General features: G+C 53.9%; 2 protein-coding genes across 3 annotated transcripts in view; one reads left to right on the forward strand and one right to left on the reverse strand.

Moving 5' to 3' along the window:
* The first annotated feature begins 214 nt into the window (after positions 1 to 214).
* CIB1 (calcium and integrin binding 1) lies at positions 215 to 3,347 on the forward strand. Its single transcript, XM_086364551.1, has 7 exons — positions 215 to 338; positions 481 to 515; positions 1,553 to 1,661; positions 2,286 to 2,436; positions 2,573 to 2,691; positions 2,774 to 2,862; positions 3,093 to 3,347. The coding sequence occupies exons 1-7, from the start codon at positions 288 to 290 to the stop codon at positions 3,112 to 3,114; spliced, it is 576 nt and encodes a 191-aa protein (XP_086220677.1). The 5' UTR covers positions 215 to 287; the 3' UTR covers positions 3,115 to 3,347.
* Positions 3,348 to 4,437: 1,090 nt separating this feature from the next.
* SEMA4B (semaphorin 4B) overlaps positions 4,438 to 18,674 on the reverse strand; it is a 44,308-nt gene continuing 30,071 nt past the window's right edge. For both annotated transcript variants that reach the window (XM_086364506.1, XM_086364507.1), the window contains 13 exons: positions 16,061 to 16,224; positions 15,788 to 15,850; positions 13,719 to 13,817; positions 12,946 to 13,057; positions 12,610 to 12,723; positions 12,318 to 12,469; positions 10,721 to 10,902; positions 10,462 to 10,612; positions 8,984 to 9,194; positions 8,782 to 8,897; positions 8,387 to 8,553; positions 6,393 to 6,472; positions 4,438 to 6,118 (listed from right to left, as the gene is read on the reverse strand). In XM_086364506.1, the coding sequence (XP_086220632.1) occupies positions 5,388 to 6,118; positions 6,393 to 6,472; positions 8,387 to 8,553; positions 8,782 to 8,897; positions 8,984 to 9,194; positions 10,462 to 10,612; positions 10,721 to 10,902; positions 12,318 to 12,469; positions 12,610 to 12,723; positions 12,946 to 13,057; positions 13,719 to 13,817; positions 15,788 to 15,850; positions 16,061 to 16,224 (2,342 nt within the window). In that variant the 3' untranslated portion in view covers positions 4,438 to 5,387. The remainder of the gene's footprint in view (positions 6,119 to 6,392; positions 6,473 to 8,386; positions 8,554 to 8,781; positions 8,898 to 8,983; positions 9,195 to 10,461; positions 10,613 to 10,720; positions 10,903 to 12,317; positions 12,470 to 12,609; positions 12,724 to 12,945; positions 13,058 to 13,718; positions 13,818 to 15,787; positions 15,851 to 16,060; positions 16,225 to 18,674) is intronic.

Below are 18,674 nucleotides of genomic sequence, written 5' to 3' on the forward strand. Positions count from 1 at the left end.
GCCCGCCCACCCTGGAGGCGGGGCCGTGGTGCCTGGGCCCCGCCCCGGAGCGTCCGGCCCCGCCCCGGGCCCCGCCTCCAGCTTGCCAGGGACCGCCCGGAGCCAGGAGCCAACCGGCCGAACCGGGCTGGGAACGCCTGGGAGCCTTAAGGAGGGGGCGGGCCCGGGGGCGGTGGCCCCAGGAGCGGTTGCCGCGGGCACCGGGTGGTGACGCGACCCGAGGGCGGAAGTGAGAAAGTTGCCAGCGTCCCGAGACAAGTTGGCGGAGCTGTGTGCGAGCGGCAGCGATGGGGGGTTCGGGCAGTCGCCTATCCAAGGAGCTGCTGGCCGAGTACCAGGTGCGCGAGACGCCGGTCCCCAGGGAGTTTGCGCGCGGCCTGCGCTCGGGAGAGGACGGTCCCCGAGCCGCGGCCGGGCGGGTGGGCGCGGCCTCTGGCCCCGGGCGGCCTGCTGACCCTCCTCTCTCGTTTTGCCTTCCAGGACTTGACGTTCCTGACCAAACAGGAGATCCTTCTGTAAGTGCTGTTTCGAACCTCACCTCCGGGATGCTCTCGGAACGGCTTCGGGAACGGGGAGGTTCCGTCTTACTGATGGGCAAACCGAGGTCCCGCCAGCGGGAGGGGCAGGGGCCTGCATGAAGCCAGCAGCTGAGCCGGAACTGGGGGCCGGAGCCCCGGGCCCTCGGCTGTGCCCTCTTGCCGGCACGCCCTCCCGTCTCGCGCCGGCGGCCCCAGCGGTGCACCGCGGAGCAGCCTCCAGCCAGAGTTGGGTGCTCTTTGACCCCGCTCCCCTGGCTTCTGCAAAACGGAACTTCCTGCCCCAGTCCGGCCGAGACTGCTGTAGTTCTGGGCTGCTTTGTCTGCTGGAAAAGCCAGAGAAACCTTGGGGAGCCCTTTGGCTCCTCCTTTATCTGAATACTACCGTAACCGTTAACGCTTACTGAGCATTTCCCATGCTCTGCTGAAGGGTTGTCTACGTTTCCTTTGTAACCCTCACGAGGGAGGTATGGGGACAGTGAAACAGTCGGATGACTTGCCTAAGACGACATTCTTGAGTAAGAGGATTTGAACTGGGGCTGGAACCGCTTTCCTAGCCAGTTTTATGTGGCCGCACACCTGAGCAAGAAGGTTCCTAGGCTTCTCCTGGCAAAAAAGAATGCCAGTGGGAATGAGGTGGGGCCTAAGGGGTAGAAAGTTCAGGGTAGCTGCTTTGAGGAGCAGCGGGAGATTCCTGAAATGAAATGAGATTTCAATTTAGCTCTTTTTCACTTGCTCTTAATTTAAGACCAATTTCTGGCCCCTTCTCGGACCTCTCCACACCTGGGAGAGTCTTGAATCAGGGCCAAGCACAGTGCCTGGGACATGGGGTCCCACAGTAAACCTGCAAGGATGGACTCCAAGACTCCCTTTACTGTCTTGTGATGTATCTCCTCTTGCCTTAGATGTCCTGAGGGCTTAGCTCCTCAGCTGGTTCCTGATGGGTATTCAAGGCCAGGAGGGGGGATGTGATACACTTAGGGAAGCACACTAACAGGTTCTCTTCCTTCTGCCAGAGCCCACAGACGGTTCTGTGAGCTGCTTCCCCAGGAGCACCGGAGTGTGGAGGAGTCACTGCAGGCTCGAGTGTCCTTGGAGCAGATCCTCAGCCTTCCAGAGCTCAAGGTGCCAGCCCCCCCAGCCTCCCTCTGCTACTCCTTCTGAGGTCACATGGTCACTGCTCCCCATTCCAGTCTTCTCTCTGTTTCACCCTAAGTTCCTGGGTGCTTTATCAAGGTCATCCGGGGGAGTTATATAGTAATAGAAGGATGTTTTGCACACTGGGATCCTCAGACATATTCTTGGAGGTTCAAAGTTGTGTCCTTTAAGAGGAGTTGAATTACCTTATTGAAGTTTGAGAAAGTCTATTCCAGAGGCTGATTGCCTTTCCATAGGGCTGCTGTGAAAATTTTTATGCAAAGGCCCTGGCCTATAACACAGTAATTGCTCAATTCAATATTTGTGTTTTAAAATAACCAGCTCATCTTGTTCTCTTTGCTTAGGATGCCTTCCTCTTCCTTACTTCTCTGCTCCTGGGCCTGCCTGTATTAGGTTAAGCTCTGATGCCCAGAAAGCCATTTCTGTCTCTTCCCCAGTGGGGTCATGGGTCCTCCTGACTTCTATACTGGCCCGAGTGGTGATGGTTCTCCCCTGAGAGGCTGAACTGCTCCCTCCAGTTTCCTGGTGGCGTTTGAATATGTGATTTGGGGTGCTTCGTGTGTGGCGTTCACAGAAGGCTTTCTTGCTTAGGCCAACCCCTTCAAGGAGCGAATCTGCAAGGTCTTCTCCACTTCCCCGAGCAGAGACAGCCTGAGCTTTGAGGACTTCTTGGACCTCCTCAGTGTGTTTAGTGACACAGCCACCCCAGACATCAAGTCCCACTATGCCTTCCGCATCTTCGGTAAGGAGCAGGGGGCCGGGTGGAACACCAGCCTCTCTGACGTGGTCTTTGTGGAGATGCCTGAGGGCTCAGGGAGTCACGAGCTGGGTGCTCATCCCGACCACCTCCTTTTGGGCTTCCTGTGTCTGCTTTCTAGACTTTGATGATGATGGAACCTTGAACAGAGAAGACCTGAGCCAGCTCGTGAACTGCCTCACGGGAGAGAGCGAAGACACACGGCTCAGTGCTTCAGAGATGAAGCAGCTCATCGACAACGTGAGCAGTAGTGGCGGGTGGGCTGGGCTGGGGAGCAGGTGGGGAAGGCTTGGGCTTTGGCCTTGAAGCTTCCCCTTTCCAGATCCTAGAGGAGTCTGACATAGATAGGGATGGGACCATCAACCTCTCCGAGTTCCAGCATGTCATCTCCCGCTCACCAGATTTTGCCAGGTATGACTGTGGTCTTCACCTGCTGCACCAGGTCTGGGATGTTATTTCTGGAGGTGGTCCCTGGGGTAGGAAAAGGCCTCCTGCTTCCTCTGAATATATTAGAAGGGGACTCACTTCTAGAAAGGACTCACTGCCCATTCCAAGGGGTCTTGGGGGAGGGGTAAACTTAAGGTTTAGTCCCTACCCTCCTCTTTCAGCAGAAAGCCCTAACACGCTCTTCTCTTGTTCAGTTCCTTTAAGATTGTCCTGTGACGGGAGCCACAGCATGTGCAGCAGCACCCTGTTGAAGAAAGTCCACTGCTGAGCTGTGGTCATGGTTACCCCTGTGTTGTCAGCGCCGGCCAAGCTGGCCCAGCCTGGAGCTGGCACTGAGCAGTCTTGCCCGGGGCTGTGGAGGGCCCTCCACGTCAGGGCCTTTCCCCTTCTCACTGTCATCGCTCTATTTGTGTTTCTACTAATCAATAATAAAGGTTTAGAAATTTTGAGCCTTTGTGCAACACTAGAATTACTGATGTGAAGGAGTGGACTTATATATATATATGAGCCCTCGGTCACCCTGGGGATAAGTAGGATTTGAAGGGGATGGCTGATGGCTCATATGGTGAAGAATCTGCCTGTAACGCAGGAGACCCAGGTTCAATCCTTGGATCAGGAAGATCCCCTGGAGTAGGAAATGGCAACCCACTCCAGTATTCTTGCCTGGAGAATCCCACGGCCAGAGGAGCCTGGTGGATTACGGCCCATGGGATTGCAAAGATTTGGACACAACTGAGCAACTAAGCATGCAGGCAAAGGAGACAGCAGGAAGTCAGACTATCTGCCCGTCTCACCCTCCCTTGTGAGGGGATATGAAGAGGAGCATGAGGGGTGGAACTCTTGTATCCTGATAGTGGTGGTGGGTACATGAACTTCTACATGTGTTAAAACTCATAGACCTGTGTACTAAAAGAAAAAAGGTCAGTTTCACTGTGTGATCATTTGAAAAATAAAAATGCTTTTCAAGTCAAAACAAGAAAAGCGAAGACCTTTTCCCCTGTACCCCATCCCTGAACCGAACCAGGGGTGCAGAGTAAAGGGACTGAAGTAAACAAATCCTCTCCCCTACCCACTTTACAAACCTGGCTTGGGCTTCCCTGGTGGCTCAGTGGTAAAGAATCTGCCTGCCAATGCAGGAGACATGTGTTTGATCCCTGATCCTGCAAGATCCCACATGATGCGGAGCAACTAAGCCCATGCACACAGCTCCTGAGCCCGTGCTCTAAAGCCCATGACCATGAGCCCTAGAGCCCACGCTCTGCAACAAGAGAAGTCACTGCACTGAGAAGCCCGCGTACCACATCTAGAGTAGCCCCTGCTTGCCACAGCTAGAGAAAAGCCTGTACAGCAAGGAAGACCCAGCATAGCCAAAAATAAGCAAAAAAAAAAAGAACCTGGCTCCGTGGGGAGATGTGGTCAGCCAGGCTGGGCTGGTGTTAGCCCACTAGCACCTGAAAGAGGCGGCCTAGAACCTCCCAGAACTCAGAGAACTGGACCAACCTCAAAAAGCAACAGTCCTTTAAGAGGAAGGGCCCAGGATTCAATTTCAATTCTTTAGATTTTATTAAAAAAAAAAAAAGTAAAGTGCATTTTTATTAAAAAAAAATATATATAAAACCCACATAAACTCAACGGTCCCTGTGCTGGGCAGTTATCAGTGGTGCACGGGCTTAGTTGTCCCTTAAGAGTAGAGGTTGTAAGGTGTAGGATGAACTAGGGGCTGGGTTTGAAGGCCAGGGCAGGTGTGGGAAAAAGGGACACAGGTTTGTAGGCTGGAGGAAGGCAGGCAACAGTCTCTTCCTAGAATTCTGAGGGATGATGTTCATCGTCATAGACTCTTCTGGACTGGCGCTGCCCTGTCGCTCTAACGTGGCTGCAGCCTGATACAGGCTGGAAAAGTCCAGGAGGAGGTGGGCCTGAGCCCAGGGCCTCAGAAGGGCTGCCGGGCCAGTGTGGCCCTCTGGTCCCTGAGGTGACAGGATGATGGCTGCAAGGACGTGGCCAGCGGGGGAGGCTGGACCCCTTGGAGCCCAAGCTGGGCCCGTCTCTGCAGTGAGCAGGGGCAGCCTGTGACAGCAGGGGAAGGCGGAAGAGGCCGGCTAGTGCGCCGTTTCCAGCTCTGTCTCACACAGCCACTTTGGATGCATCCTTCCAATCTGGAAGCTGGGAGCCGGGCACTGGGCTGGCCACATGTGTGGCGTCATCTTGCCTCTCTTTTCCTGTTTCACATTTTCGACTGTTTTTAAACAAAGGGCTCAGTTCACTTAAGGAGCATCTGCTCACTTGGGCAGGCCCCCATCTTCAGCTAGGACCCACAGGGACATGACCATCTGGGGTGGAGGATGGGGGGGCCTTGCTACTTGGCAGCGGGCTCTGTCGCTCCTGAGGGCTGCACACCGCGGCTTCTTCCACGAGGAGGGGCAGAGGTCCAGCCAACCGGCTCTGAGCACTCGGGGCCCCAGAGGGAGGCCGCCTCCAGAAGTCTGCTCTCACACTACCGAGTCCCGGATCTCAGAGCCCAGGCGGACCCGGGGCCGGGGACATGTCGGGGACACCTCCACAAAGCTGTCCTGGACGCTCAGTGGCCTCTTCTCTGACTCCGTGAAGACGCGGGACCTCTGGAAGCTGTCCAACAGGGCCTGGTAGCCTTGGTGGTCCAGCGGGGTGCTAGGGGGGCCCACGCCGTTGAGCGGCTGGGTCTCAGGCGGCAGCACCACTGGGCGGGTCTTGGGGTGCACACTGGCACACTCCCCCTGCTTCAGGAAGACCTTCATGCCGCCGCGATGCCGGTAGAGGAAGAATAAGATGAGGAGCACCACGGCGAACACGAAGAGCACACACATCACCAGGAACTCCGTCCAGTACGACTTGTCCATGCGCCAGCTGGCCTTGCCGCCCGCCGGTGCGCTCACCCGAGACGTGTTGATGATGATGCTCCGGTCCTCACTGCCAGCCGCCTCATCCTCCACCACCTTCGGGCAGTAGCTGGCCTCCAGCTGCTGGATGCCTCCCTCCAGCGACCAGCACTGGAACAGCCCCAGCTCCTGCTGGCTGCCCACCAGCAGCAGGTCCCCGGTGGCCAGCACGCGGAAGGAGGCCGAGGCATTGATGGGGGCCCCATTGTGCAGCCAGAACCGGGTCGCCAGGTTGGACAGGAGCGGGCAGGCCAAGGTGTTCACCGTGTGGGGCTGGAAATGAACCTGCTCACAGGGCTTCTCACCTGCAGGCAGAAGAGGCACAGTTCCCGGTCAAGGGGGCTGGTGTCTCCGCTCGCCCCAGGCTCACTCACCCACCTCCCTCCAGGCTGTGCACCTCGTGGCTATAAGGGCAGCTTGGGGACTTTGGGGACTGTGGGTCTCACTTGCCAGGACCCTGCTTCCAGGGCCAGAGGGATGAGCAAGTGAGGAAAGGCATTTACGCCCATCAGTGGCTGGAGGAGCCTGCCAGGCAGACTTGGCCCTTGCCTTTCCGCCACCTTTTGGTGGGGACCTTACCCTTTGGTACAAACGCCCGGATCTTGGAAGGGCTGCAGGCGTTCTTGGCACTGACCCCCTCGATGTCCTGGATCCATGGCCTGGGGACCAAAGAGAGTCTGGGATGGGCCAGGAAACCCCAACAGCCTGCATCTGCCCCCATCCTCCTCCGTGCAGTACGCACTGTCACACAGCCCTGCAGATGTAGGCCTGGGGAAGGGCTCAGGGACAACCAGGACCAAGGCAGGGGTGAAAGGCAGGCGGCCTCCCTTCGCAACTCCCCAGCCCACAGGCTCTGTAGACAGAGCTGGCATCTCCTCTGTCTACACAGTATTTACTTCATATTAAAGTTGCTGTGATAATTCCTTAATCACAAAAGCAGAGTGAGTCCCTAGAGAACGTCTGGAAGGGCAGCCAAATCTGTACGTATTAACATATATCTGTCTCTTTTAAAGCAAAGCACAGGCACTGACTTAATTTTGGAAAACACAGAACTCAATCAAGCACAAACTCAACCGAATATTACAAAAGTCACAATCAGAGGCTTCCCTGGTAGTCCAATGGCTAAGAGTCCGAGCTTCCAATGCAGGGAGCCCAGGTTCCATCCCCGGTCAAGGTATTAGATCCCACATGCTGCAACTAAGACTCAGAATAACCAAATAAATACATAAGTATTAAAAACAAAACAAAACTTTATGGAGCTAAAATATAATTAAAAAAAAACGCAATTACCTATTCAACAATAAAGGTGGTATTTTTTGGAGTGTCCCTTCAGGTATACATATGTGTACACACACACACGTGATGTTTTAAAATATAAAACTGGAAACAGGTATGCCCTTGAGTGAAGTATAGACACTACAAATAGGACAGATCCAATTTTTACTTAAAATGTATGTATTTGGGACTTCCCTCATACTCCAGTGGTTAAGACCCTGAGCTTCCAATGCAGGGGGCCTGGGCTTGATCCCTGGTCTGGAAACTAGATCCCACATGTCACAACAAAGATCAAAGACCAACTGCAGCCAAACTTTTTTTTTTTAGTTTTTAAAAAAAAAAAGTATTTTTGTTCATATTACACATATTTGGAAAAATCTGGGAGGATATATATTAAATCTAAGTCTCTCTAGGTTGTAAAATTTGGATAGTTTTTATTTTGTTTCTGCTTATCTCTATTGTCTAAGTTTTCTTAGACAAAATAAGTTATTCTGAAAACAATTTTTAATTGGTTTGTTTTTAGCCACGCCACTTTCGGGATCTTAGTTTCCTGGTCAGGGAATAAACCCTCGTCCCCTTCAGTGGAAGAGCAGAGTTCTAACCACTGGACCACCAGGAAGTCCCTTAATGGGTCTGTTAATGGATTGTTATGGAGCCCTTATTTTCTGTTATTTAACTACATTCATGTGCCAATTCACATTCTCCAGCAAATCTTTTCACAGCTATGACATTTTATACTAACTACCCAATCCTGTCCCTGCTTTACAGATGGGTAAGACAAACATAATTTACTGTCTGAGTTACAACTCTTTTGAGAGTCAGGAAGGGAGCTGATTAATAATTATCCCCAGGGCTTCCCTGGTGGCTGGCTCAGTGGTGAAGAATCCACCTGCCGATGCAGGAGATATCGGCTTCAATCCCTGATCCAGGAACGTCTCACCTACTGCGAAGCAACCTGTGCACCACAACTCCTGAGCCTGTGCTCTAGAGCCTGAGAGCTGTACTGAAGCCCACACTCTAGAGCCCATGCTCCCCAGCAAGAGAAGCCACTGCAAGGAGAAGCCTGTGCACTGCAATTAGAGTAGCCCCCACTCGCCACAACTAGGGCAAAGCCTGCATAGCAACAAAGACCCAGCATAGTCAAAAATAAATAAATACAATGATTAAAAAAAAAATGATGCCCAGACAGCGGACACAAATGAGGCTGTGTGGTGATTCCACAGAGGGTCTAAAGCAGAGACACTTGGAGGCAGGTGCGCCAGGAGGGACAAGGGGAAGGGGCCCAAACTAGCTCTTACCTGACGGCCACCTCTGGTTGGTAGAGGCTGACGGACGCACACCTCCAGCCGCTCCAAGCGCAGTAGGGGTCCCGGGCCAGGAGGCAGTCCCTGCAGCTCTGGTACAGGCTGCAGTTGGCCACAGGCACCTTGACTACGCTCGAGTGTGAGGCAGCGTACAGCAATCCCTGCAAGAGACACGCAGCATGGGAGGCAGGCCCCGGCTCCCACAGCTACACCCGGCTCCAGTGCCCCACAAAGCCACCTCCTGGGAGCCGCTTCTCAAGCACCTGCCCCTCCCCCCACATTCCGACAGCTCCTGTCGGAGCCTGGATCTTTCCACCCGACTGGGGCAGGAGGGCAGGGCACCCCAAGCCCACTGCCCAGACTCCCCTCTGTACTCCCTCTCTGCTCACCCTGTCGGCGTCCAGTTGCAGGTTCCGCACGGGCTGTCCTGCCGGGAAGACCTGGAGCTCTTCAATGATGTGCACCGCGGTGCCCACGCTCACCGCCTTGTGCACCCAGCCGTCACCTGCGATAAGGACATTGCTCAGGCCCTGTGAAGAGCCTGCTGCCCATGCCCCCTCGACCCCCAGCCCGCCTGCAGTGGGCACGCACCAGTGCCCAGGAAGAGGACGTCGTAGGTGCGGTTCAGGGCCAGCACACGGTGGACAGTCACATGCTGGTAGCGAGCCTGGGGCTGCAGCAGCAACATGCGGCCGCGGACCTGTCCGTCCATCAGGAAGTGGTCCTTGAGGAAGTTCAGCACGCGGTCAGGGAGCTGCAGTGACGAGTTGATCTTCCTCTCCCGGGCACTATTGGTGATGCACTGAAGGAGAAGGCGTTGGTTTGAGATGGGCGGCATTGGGGTGGCCAGCAGGATGGGTGTTCTACAGATCCCGCTGGGATTGCCACGCCCTGCCTCCCCAGTGGACAGCAGGGACTCCCCCACCCTCAGAAGCCAGGCCACAGCATGGCTCTCCAGTTCTGTGGAGCCGACACGCTTCTCTGCAGGTCTAAGGCTGTGGGGCCGTGGGCCCTGGCTGCCAGGGTTTCCCCATCTCTGCCCACCAACCACCTCTCCTTCCTGCCCATCCTTCCCCCACCCCCTCCCCTGGGCATGACCGCACTTTCTGCTCCTGTAGCATTCTTTCAGCAGGAAGTGACAGAGTTCCTTTCTCAAGAAGCCCTGGCTGAGCAAGGTGTCCCAGTGTAGGGGCCACAAGGGCGTCTGCAGTTAGTCTGCCATATCGCCAGAGGCTTCCTGGGCTTCCCTGATAGCTCAGGTGTTAAAGAATCCGCCTGCAATGCAGGAGACCCCAGTTCAAGTCGTTGGGTCAGGAAGATCCCCTGGAAGAGGGCATGGCAACCCACTCCAGTATTCTTGCCTGGAGAATCCCCATGGACAGAGGAGTCTGGCAGGCTACAGTCCATGGGGTCACAAAGAGTCGGACACGACTGAGTGACGGCACAAGGGTTCCTGATTCTCTCTGCCCTGGGGCATTCTCTGTAGCAGCTCCAAGAATTAACATCCCAGAGTGACCCTCAATCACTGAGGCCCAGCAGTTGGTAACAAACACCCCAGTGGGACGACGCTGAGATATACTCCACATAGCCTCCCAGGGCCCCGGGGCCTCAGCTCCAGGCACCCACAGCAGCAGCAGTGTGGCGACCCCCGCTTTCTTGGCTCCGCCCCTCCCTCCACAATCCTGTCCCCTCTTTGCTGCTTCCAGGGAGTAGCTCCCCTAGAAACTGCCAGCACCCATATCCTTGTCTCAAGGTCTGCTTTGTGAGAAGCCCATGAGGCTGGAGGGAAAGAAGAGAGGACCATTTGCCCACGGCCAGCCACTCAACAAGGAGCTCACGGTGGAGTGGGAGAGAGGCATGCTGCAGGCAGCGCTCTGATGGGACCGCCCTGCCCAGCCCACTGCCATCCTGATGTCCACGGTCACGTCGAACTTGCAAAGACAAGCAGCCCTGGGTTCTGCCCCCACTTTCAAGATGAGACAACAGGCTTAGAAAAAGCAAGCAAGCCCAGCACGGGGTGTGGACCCGTCCTCCCAGCACGCTGCCCTGCGGCAGGGAGCAGCACTCACCGCGCCCGGCCGGGGCGAGGGTACTGGGTGGGTCACTGTGTACCACTGCTGCGTCTCGCGGTTCACCTCCTTGTAGAAGCCGTTGAAGGTGGACTGCACGTCCTTCATGGTGAAGACACAGACGGCAGAGCCCTCCGTGGTCCCCCCGTTCCTACCGAGGAAGTTGGCTGAATGAGCCCCAGGAGCCTTGGGGTTCACAGTGAGGCCAGCCACGCACCCCTCACCCTGCCTGTTCCCAGCTAGGTCCCGGGGGGCGCACCACTGGGATGTGAAGACCCCGTAGAAGAGGGTGTCGGGCCAGTCCTCGGGGCGGGGCGTCAGCGTGAACATGTCCTGTAGCACGTTGAACGGGAAGCCGTCGTCGGGCCGCAGGCACAGCAGCTGTGCCTTCAGGAAGGACGTCCAGCGCTGCTGCAGGACGCGCCCGCCCCCTTCGTCGCCCTGCACCAGGGAGAGGGGCTGGGCTCAGGGGACAGCGCCTCGCTTCCCCTCCCCAGACACCAGGAAGGGCCCGACGGACACAACACCAGGCCTGAGCTCATCTCAAATCAAGAAGACAGGGCTTCGTCGCCCTGCACCAGGGGGAGAGGGGCTGGGCTCAGGGACGGCTCCTCGCTTCCCCTCCCGGGACACCAGGAAGGGCCCGACGGACACAACACCAGGCCTGAGCTCATCTCAAATCAAGAAGACAGGGGACTTCCCTGGTGGTCCAGTGGTTAAGACCCTATGCTTCCAGTGCAGGGGACGCTGGTTCAATCCCTGATGAGGGAACTAAGATCCCACATGTTGCATCCCATGGCCAATATATGTGTGTGTTTATGTGTATATATACATAGAGAGAGAGAGAGAGAGAGCACGCCTCCGGCTAGATCTAAATTTCACATAAACAATAAATTAAAAAAAAAAGACTTGAAGTGGCAGCCTTCAGTCCCCCCCTTGCCAGAAGGCTGGCTAGGTAAATGACAGTGCTTCCCTAACTGCAAGGAGCCAGAAAAAGGACGAAGGGAATCTGTCTACAAACATGAAAAGACGTCACGATTTACTGCTGAGCAGAAAGGGAGGCTAAAGAGTTGCATTACAGTGTCTCTTTGTTTGCACATGGTTTTACACAAGACAAATATGTAAGTCTTTACATATGGGCAAAAGTATAAAGATTAGCAAGGAACATTCTAAATTGTTAACAGTGGTCACTTCTTGTGGAAGGATGAGATTTTAACACCGACAGTCACCATCTAGTGGTTGCTCAGCACATTTCCAAGCACTGTACATGCTGAACAGAGGCGGGAACTGAAACAGATTTCTCAGCAAGGAAATTGCCCAAGATCACACGACCCGCAGGGTTTGAACCCAGGCAGCTGGGCTCCAGCGTCGACACTCTTAATCACCATACCAAGCTGCCTCTTTATCTTGTGATTTTTGTGTATACTTTGCTATGTTTTCACGTTTCTTTTAAATAAGAAAAAAACAGACATTTTAACTTAAAAGAAGAGAAGACTTCTCTGGTGGTCCAGTGGTTATGAATCTGCCAGCCAATGTAAGGGACACGGATTTGATCCCTGGTCCAGGAAGGTCCCACAGGTCGCAGGGCAACTAAGCCCGTGCACCACAACTACTGAGCTGCACGTTCAGCCTGGGCTCTGCAACAAGAGAAGCCACTGCAGTGAGAAGCCCGTGCACCTCAACTAGAGAAAAAGCTGCCGCTCAGCACAGCTAGAGAAGAGCCCGGGAAGCACTGAAGATGTAGCTCAGCCAAAAATTCAAGAAAAAAAGAGAAATGCCAGTAGCCAAGCCGTTCCTTCTGGAGGACAGGAGAAGGCCACAGACGTGGGGCCTCTAGGGTGGCCCAGCCCCCTTACCTTGCAGATACGGGCGATGCGGGACACCATGGTGTTCTCAAAGAATTCCAACTCCTGGCCAATCTCTCTGAAGAAGAAGTAGATCTTGTCATCGTCCCCTTCCGAGCTGCCCAGGCTCTCGGGAATGTAGGCTGAGGCCATAAACGCTGGGTCTGTGGGGGGGTCGGTGGGGAGCACCATCAGCCCAGCGATCCCAGACAGGCGAGACTGCTCTCTGGCCCTGCTGGGGGGACAGGGCCCCCTCCCTGGGGCCTGGGGACTGCCCACTGGGTGGGCGGCGGGAGGATTTCACCTTGCAGCCAGTTGAGGGAGGTCTCAGTCTTGATGGGGCGGAGGCTTTGGCTCCTGGAGATGGTCGGGTCACTCCCCTGGAAGCTGCTGACTGTTCCCGTGTACAGCTCGCCATCTGCCAAGAGAACATTTCCCATGGGAATGGGCCCTGGGCACAGCCCCTTCCCGCTCAGGGCCCACAGTGACCTGAGTGCGGCCCTTCTTGCTTGAGGAGAACAGAGGAGGGAATAAGAACTAAGAAGAGCCAAACTGAAAGCCGCCTGGGGTCGCCGCACCCCTGGGAACCAGCACGGCACCAACGACCCGGGCCCCCCTGCCTGCCCCGCCCCTCACTCACCAATCACTAGGGCCGTGGACTTGAAATTAGGGTCAAAAGGACAACGGCCCTTGCCATCTTCCAGGAGGATGTTGCCCTGCTTGTCCTGTGCGAGCGTGAAGTTCTCCACGTCCTGCAGGGGAGCAGAGCAGGGAGGTCAGGGCCACACCGGGGAGTGAGCGAGCTTGGCGGAAGAGCAGGGAGGTGTCCAGAGCGAGGGCAGTGGTCCAAGGGCCTCCTCCCGATCCTGGCCTCTGGGGCACAGTCCCTGCAGCGCCTTGCCATGACCCCTCACAGTGGCTGGCCCACGGGGCAGAGAAGAGGCTCAGACAGGCGACGTGAGCCAGGAAAGGACAGTGATGTGGTTCAAACCCAGGAACGTCTGACTCGGAACCTGGCTGCTCCGACTCACGCCCTGAAAATGCCACCCTCTACAAAGTTGTGCAAAGGGCAGAAACACAAGGGCGTGTGTGTGATGAGGAGGGTGGATGAGATGGGCTGGCCAGGACTAAGCGAGAGCTGGAGGAAGTGAGAGGGTGTGATCGTGGGTCAGCCAGGATCTTGTGCTCAGGGAATCCTATAGGTCTGTCTTCTACCCGCACCCTGCAGGGAAACCCACCCATCAGGGCTGGGCAGGGTCCCCAGGCTCTCAGGGCCCTTGACCTCCCAGAAGCCTCCCACCAGGGCCCTGCCCTTCACCAGGGGTCAGTGCTACAGACCAGTTCCCTGGGGGCAGAAAGAGGGTACTTCCTGGGCCAGCCGGGGGCCGGCCCGGGGTGCAGAAGGGCACTCACAATGTAGGTGCACGCAGGGCTGAAGGCCTCCGTGCCACAGGCGATCAAGTGGCTGCTGTTGAGTGGCAGGAGAATCTTGATGTAGTTTTGACAGTCCCGCTGGAGGAAGGAGGAGGATGTAAGGCACAGACAGGCCACCAGGGGGGGCCACTGAGCCCCCCCGAACCAGACCCAAGGGGCAGTGCCTTCTGGAGCAGAGGAGACGGAGGACCGTGCCCATGTGTGCATATGTGTGTGTAGGAGGGGACCTTGGGGCTCAGCTAGCTCTGTGACTAGGAAACTTCACTTCAGTCTGGGGTGAAGGCACAAAGCATCTCCCTTTTGAGCTGTCTTATCCCAACCTGGTGAGGAAGTTGAGCCCAGAACAGAAGGAAACACACAGCCCTGAACCCTGGACTCCAGACTCGCGGATTGCCTCTGAGAGGGTGTCCTAACAGGCATCTCCTGAGCTTCTGACTGTTCCCCCAAAACGCCCTCCTCTGGGGTCTCCCCGCTTTCATAGACGCCAACTCCATCTTCTCAGGCCCCAGACCTCACAGCATCCTCGACCCCCCTCTTATACCACCCCCACCCTGGTTCTCCCATCCGGAAATCCTGGTGGCTCCGTCTTCAAGATACATCCAGGATCTGACCGAGACGTCCCGCTCCCTTTCTTGGTCCAACGCTGGTCTGGGCCACCATCCCCTTTCGCTCCTCGCTGGTCTCCCTCTATTCTTGCCCCAGGAGCCCGCTCCCCACCATGGTAGTTAGAGCGACTTTCTGAAAACCCACACTGGACCACGCCACTGCTCTGCTCAGCCTGCCAGTGGTTCCCCAAATACCTCACTCAGAGTGACATCCACAGTCCTGTTCTTTCTCCACATCAAACCCCTCACCCCTCCTCTTAATCTTGGCTCAAATGTCACTTTTTCTAAAGGAAGTGTAACCTGACCACCCTTAAAACAAGACTGATTTCTTCTTTTTCACAATGATATAATAATCAGGAGATCAAACCAGTCAATCCTAAAGGAAATCAACCCTGAATATTCATTGAAAGGACTGATGCTGAAGCTCCAATACTTTGGTCACCTGATGTGACGAGTCAATTCACTGGAAAAGACCCTGATGCTAGGAAAGACTGAGGGCAAGAGGAGAAGGGGGCGACAGAGGATGAGATGGTTGGATGTTATCACTGTCTCAGTGGACATGAATTTGAGGAAACTCAGGGAGACAGTGATGGACAGAGAAGCCTGGTGTGCAGCAGTTCATAGGGCTGCAAAGAGTCGGACACAACTTTGTGATTTAACAACAACAACAACAACGATAATAACCAGTGTCTCAAAGCACCCAGGCACAGAGTAAGTACTTAACACATTTCTTCTGAATAAAAGAAATCAAAAGCAGTCAGGGCTTGAACCTGTGTCTTAAAAAAAAATTTGGTGTGTGTGTGTGTGTGTCGGGGGTGGGTCATGCCACTTGGCTTATGGGATTTTAGTTACCCGACCAGGGATTAGGAGTCCTAACCACTGGACCCCATGAAATTCCCTGAACTTATGTCTTGACCCCAAGACTGGTGTCTTTTGCCTTCACCGTAGCTGCCCCCCACTGCACTCAGGACGAGGAGGCCTCTGGGAATGGTGGGGAGTCTTCCCAAAGAACTCTGGGCTGACCGGTCCCCACTCATTGGTCTGGCCAAAACCAAGCTAGGGTATGTCAGGCCTGCCACATCAAGCACCATCCTCAAAGGGACAGACTCCCACCCCCACCCAATCACTGCTCCTGCTGGAAGCTGACCTCTGTTTGGCCCTTATCATATGTATTAGCTCACTGAATCCTCGTGGTAAGTCCAGTGAGACATCCATCCTTACCCCCATTTTACTAAGGCTTGGAGAGGCAAATCCATTTGTCCGAGGTCACAGAGATAATACGTACAGGGTCGAGACACAAACACAGGTCTGGCCATCTCAGAAATCCATGTCCTTTCCACCACAGCTGGCAGCATCTGCTCCCACCTCCGGCCTCCATCCTGGGCCCAGACCTACCACCTCCAGCCCTCCTTCAGCCCAGGTCACCTCCAGGTGCTGGCTCACCTCTGGGTTTTTGCCCTTGAAACTGCACTGCTTCTTTCTCTCTGCATCTGCGCGCCACAGCAGCTGGGGAACCAGAAAGGGGAAGGTCAGTGTGCACCTAGGAGCAGAGGCTCTGCCTCCCGTGTCTTCGCCCCTCCCCCTGGGAGCAGAGGCTCCGCCTCCCGTTTCTTCACCCCTCCCCCATTTGCATCATCCTGGGGCCCAGAAGTTCCACCCCCCACCCAGCCACCCACCGGCACCGTCCACCCAGCCTAGCCCTGAGCATCATCTGACCTCCTGGTACTCCCCGCCTGGCAGGAAGCTGACGCTGCTGTTGAGTGCCAAGAGGGCCTCTCGAGCGCCCACGTACACAGTCCTGCCATCCTTGCTCAGCAGGAAGGATGTGTAGTTGAAGACGTTTTCAGCTTCAAATCTGAGGAATGGTCGCTTTTCAGAGCCTGGAGAGAGGATGATGGACATTACCTGGGGGCCACTCCTCCCCTGAGAACGCTCTTGCATCAACCTCTAGAACAGACTGATGCGGTTGAAGGTAGATCAGCAAGGCAGTGGGTGCATAGGACCGGCAGTCAGATTTAGGGGAAGCAGCACTCCCGGATTCTCAAACATTATGTATGAAACAAACGCACAATGATGAATGTCAAAGAACATTAGTTACAGCACCATTCATGTTAATGAAAGACTGAAATCACCTCAAATCCAACCACAGGGGGCTGGGTGAAAATAAATCTCAACACTTTCTATGCCGGAATACTATGCAGCTGGTAAAATGCTGTTGTATTAGCAACTCCGGACAAATAAGCAAAGTTATCTAAGAAAGGCATGGTCAAAATATTAAGTGAACTGAAATAGAAAGTGATGGATTTTGAGCATCTAACAGAATGTAAGAAACGAAAGTCTCTTTAACATTCTCCTTTGAGTGCCATTAGACCCAAAGAGAAGGACTTGTAAGCACAGCCCACTCCCGTGGGCAGCAGCGATCACGAGTCACAGAGGAATGCAAACACGGGGAGCCAAACTTCAGGTCTCAGCACTGCTTCGTGTCACTCACCGGCGATTTATGGTTATTAAACCGAATGTAAATGCTAATAACCTTGACCTCAGAAACTTGAATGTACACCAGACAAGCACTGTGATGCTGGGGGTGAAAGGAAATCAAGGAAAATGCCATCTCCATATCTTCCTCTGAGAGGAAGGGCCTCTGAGAATAAGGGCCACAAGAGACTATGGTTTGTAGAACAAGAACTTGAGGCTTAAGCATATTACTTACATTTTAAATTGCAAAGGTAACCAAATATAGAGGCAGACAATGCTTGGAGGAAGTAGGGAAGGGTGATGGAAGTGATGGAAACCTTTACTTTTCTTAGGGGCAAGTCAGTAAATCCAATAAACCAAGAAATCGTGGAGTAAACATTTTATTTAAGTGGAGGGAACCACTCTGTAACAAGAAGTCTAAATGATTAAAATTGCCCCTTTTACCCAGGCCTGCGGCTGGGGAAGACTGAGGCAATTACTGCTTTTCACAATAAGTCTTTCTATGCTTAAAAAAAAAAATACTATGTGCATGTATATATCATATAAATTTCAAGTATCTTTCATTGTTGTAGAATATATAATAACAAGGAAAGATACTAGTTATCTACTATTAAATGAAAATGAAAAAACACTATACATAGTTAGATTCTATTTTTTTGTGGGAAAAACATAAACATGGGGAAAAACAGTCAAGAAGGATGAATCACAAAATACTGAAAAGTGGTATCCTGGTAGAATTCTAGGTTATTTTTTTCCCTTTGCATTTGTTATCATTTTTTGATTCTATAGGTTACACTTGTGCAATGTTAAAGAAATAAATTAGAAGGAAAGGAAGAAGAAGATAAACACACATATCTATCCACCAGGGTACTGCCTATGCCCTCAGTGACTGGTGGATTTGGAGGGAAATCATTTAAAAAATTCTAAGCAGCTGATAAGAAAAGAAAAACAAGCAAAAACAGCCACCGTGCCCAATCCCAAGCATCTTGTAACTGACCAGTCGACTGCAATCACTCTAACAGTTTCATGAAGCTGAGGAAGCAAAAAAAAAAAGCAGCATGCCAACGAAGCAGTTGTGAAGACAGCTTCATGTGTGTTTACAGGGTGAGCATTTTTACATACCCCTAGCCTGGTTCCACAAAGGGCAAGGATCATGAAGAAAAGAAGGTAGTGAAATATAAATGCTAAAAATCAGGAGCAGAGGGGGAAAAAAAATCTGAAGAAAGCATCTAAACCAGATAGGAAGGACGGGTTCACATCAACAGGTCATAAGGTCCTCAGGCAGCTACCAGACATGGGCTCTGCATTTAATGTTGAGCCTCCCAGTGGCCAAAAAGAAAAGGAAAATCAGGTTACTTTGTCCTCACTGTTCAAGAGGAAGAACACATACCAGCCTTTTTTGGGGGAGCCAGGCTTTTTACCTGGCTGTTCATGCTGAAGGAAGCCCTTCAGTAGGACTCCCCAGCACCTCTAATGGGAAATCCCTCTAGCAAATAGGAATGATGGAGTTCCCAAGGCTGTTGTTTCGTCACAAGGTCTCCTGATGCGAGAAGGCAGTATTACCAGGTACCAGTGTGGGAATCTATGAGGGAATCTGCAGCTAGGAGGCCTGTCAGTCTAGAACCAGAGCAGAAACACAGGCTGCAGTGGCAACTCACAGGGCAGAGTCCTGCCCACTGTCCAGAGCCTGAACTCTGCTGCAGGAGCCACAGAGGACAGCTGGCAACTCACAGGGCAGAGTCCTGCCCACTGTCCAGAGCCTGAACTCTGCTGCAGGAGCCACAGAGGGCAGCTGGCAACTCACAGGGCAGAGTCCTGCCCACTGTCCAGAGCCTGAACTCTGCTGCAGGGACCA

Source organism: Bos grunniens, chromosome 21 (assembly GCF_055505025.1).
Source record: "Bos grunniens cultivar Pamir isolate PY7600 chromosome 21, Bosgru_T2T1.0, whole genome shotgun sequence".
In the NCBI taxonomy this organism is placed as follows: domain Eukaryota; kingdom Metazoa; phylum Chordata; class Mammalia; order Artiodactyla; family Bovidae; genus Bos; species Bos grunniens.

Coding starts and splice junctions, on each gene's coding strand:
- CIB1 (XM_086364551.1), top strand. CDS start 288: ATGGGGGGTTCGGGCAGTCGCCTATCCAAGGAGCTGCTGGCCGAGTAC. Junction 339..480: donor AGCTGCTGGCCGAGTACCAG/GTGCGCGAGACG, acceptor TTTGCCTTCCAG/GACTTGACGTTCCTGACCAA. Junction 1,662..2,285: donor TCAGCCTTCCAGAGCTCAAG/GTGCCAGCCCCC, acceptor TTTCTTGCTTAG/GCCAACCCCTTCAAGGAGCG.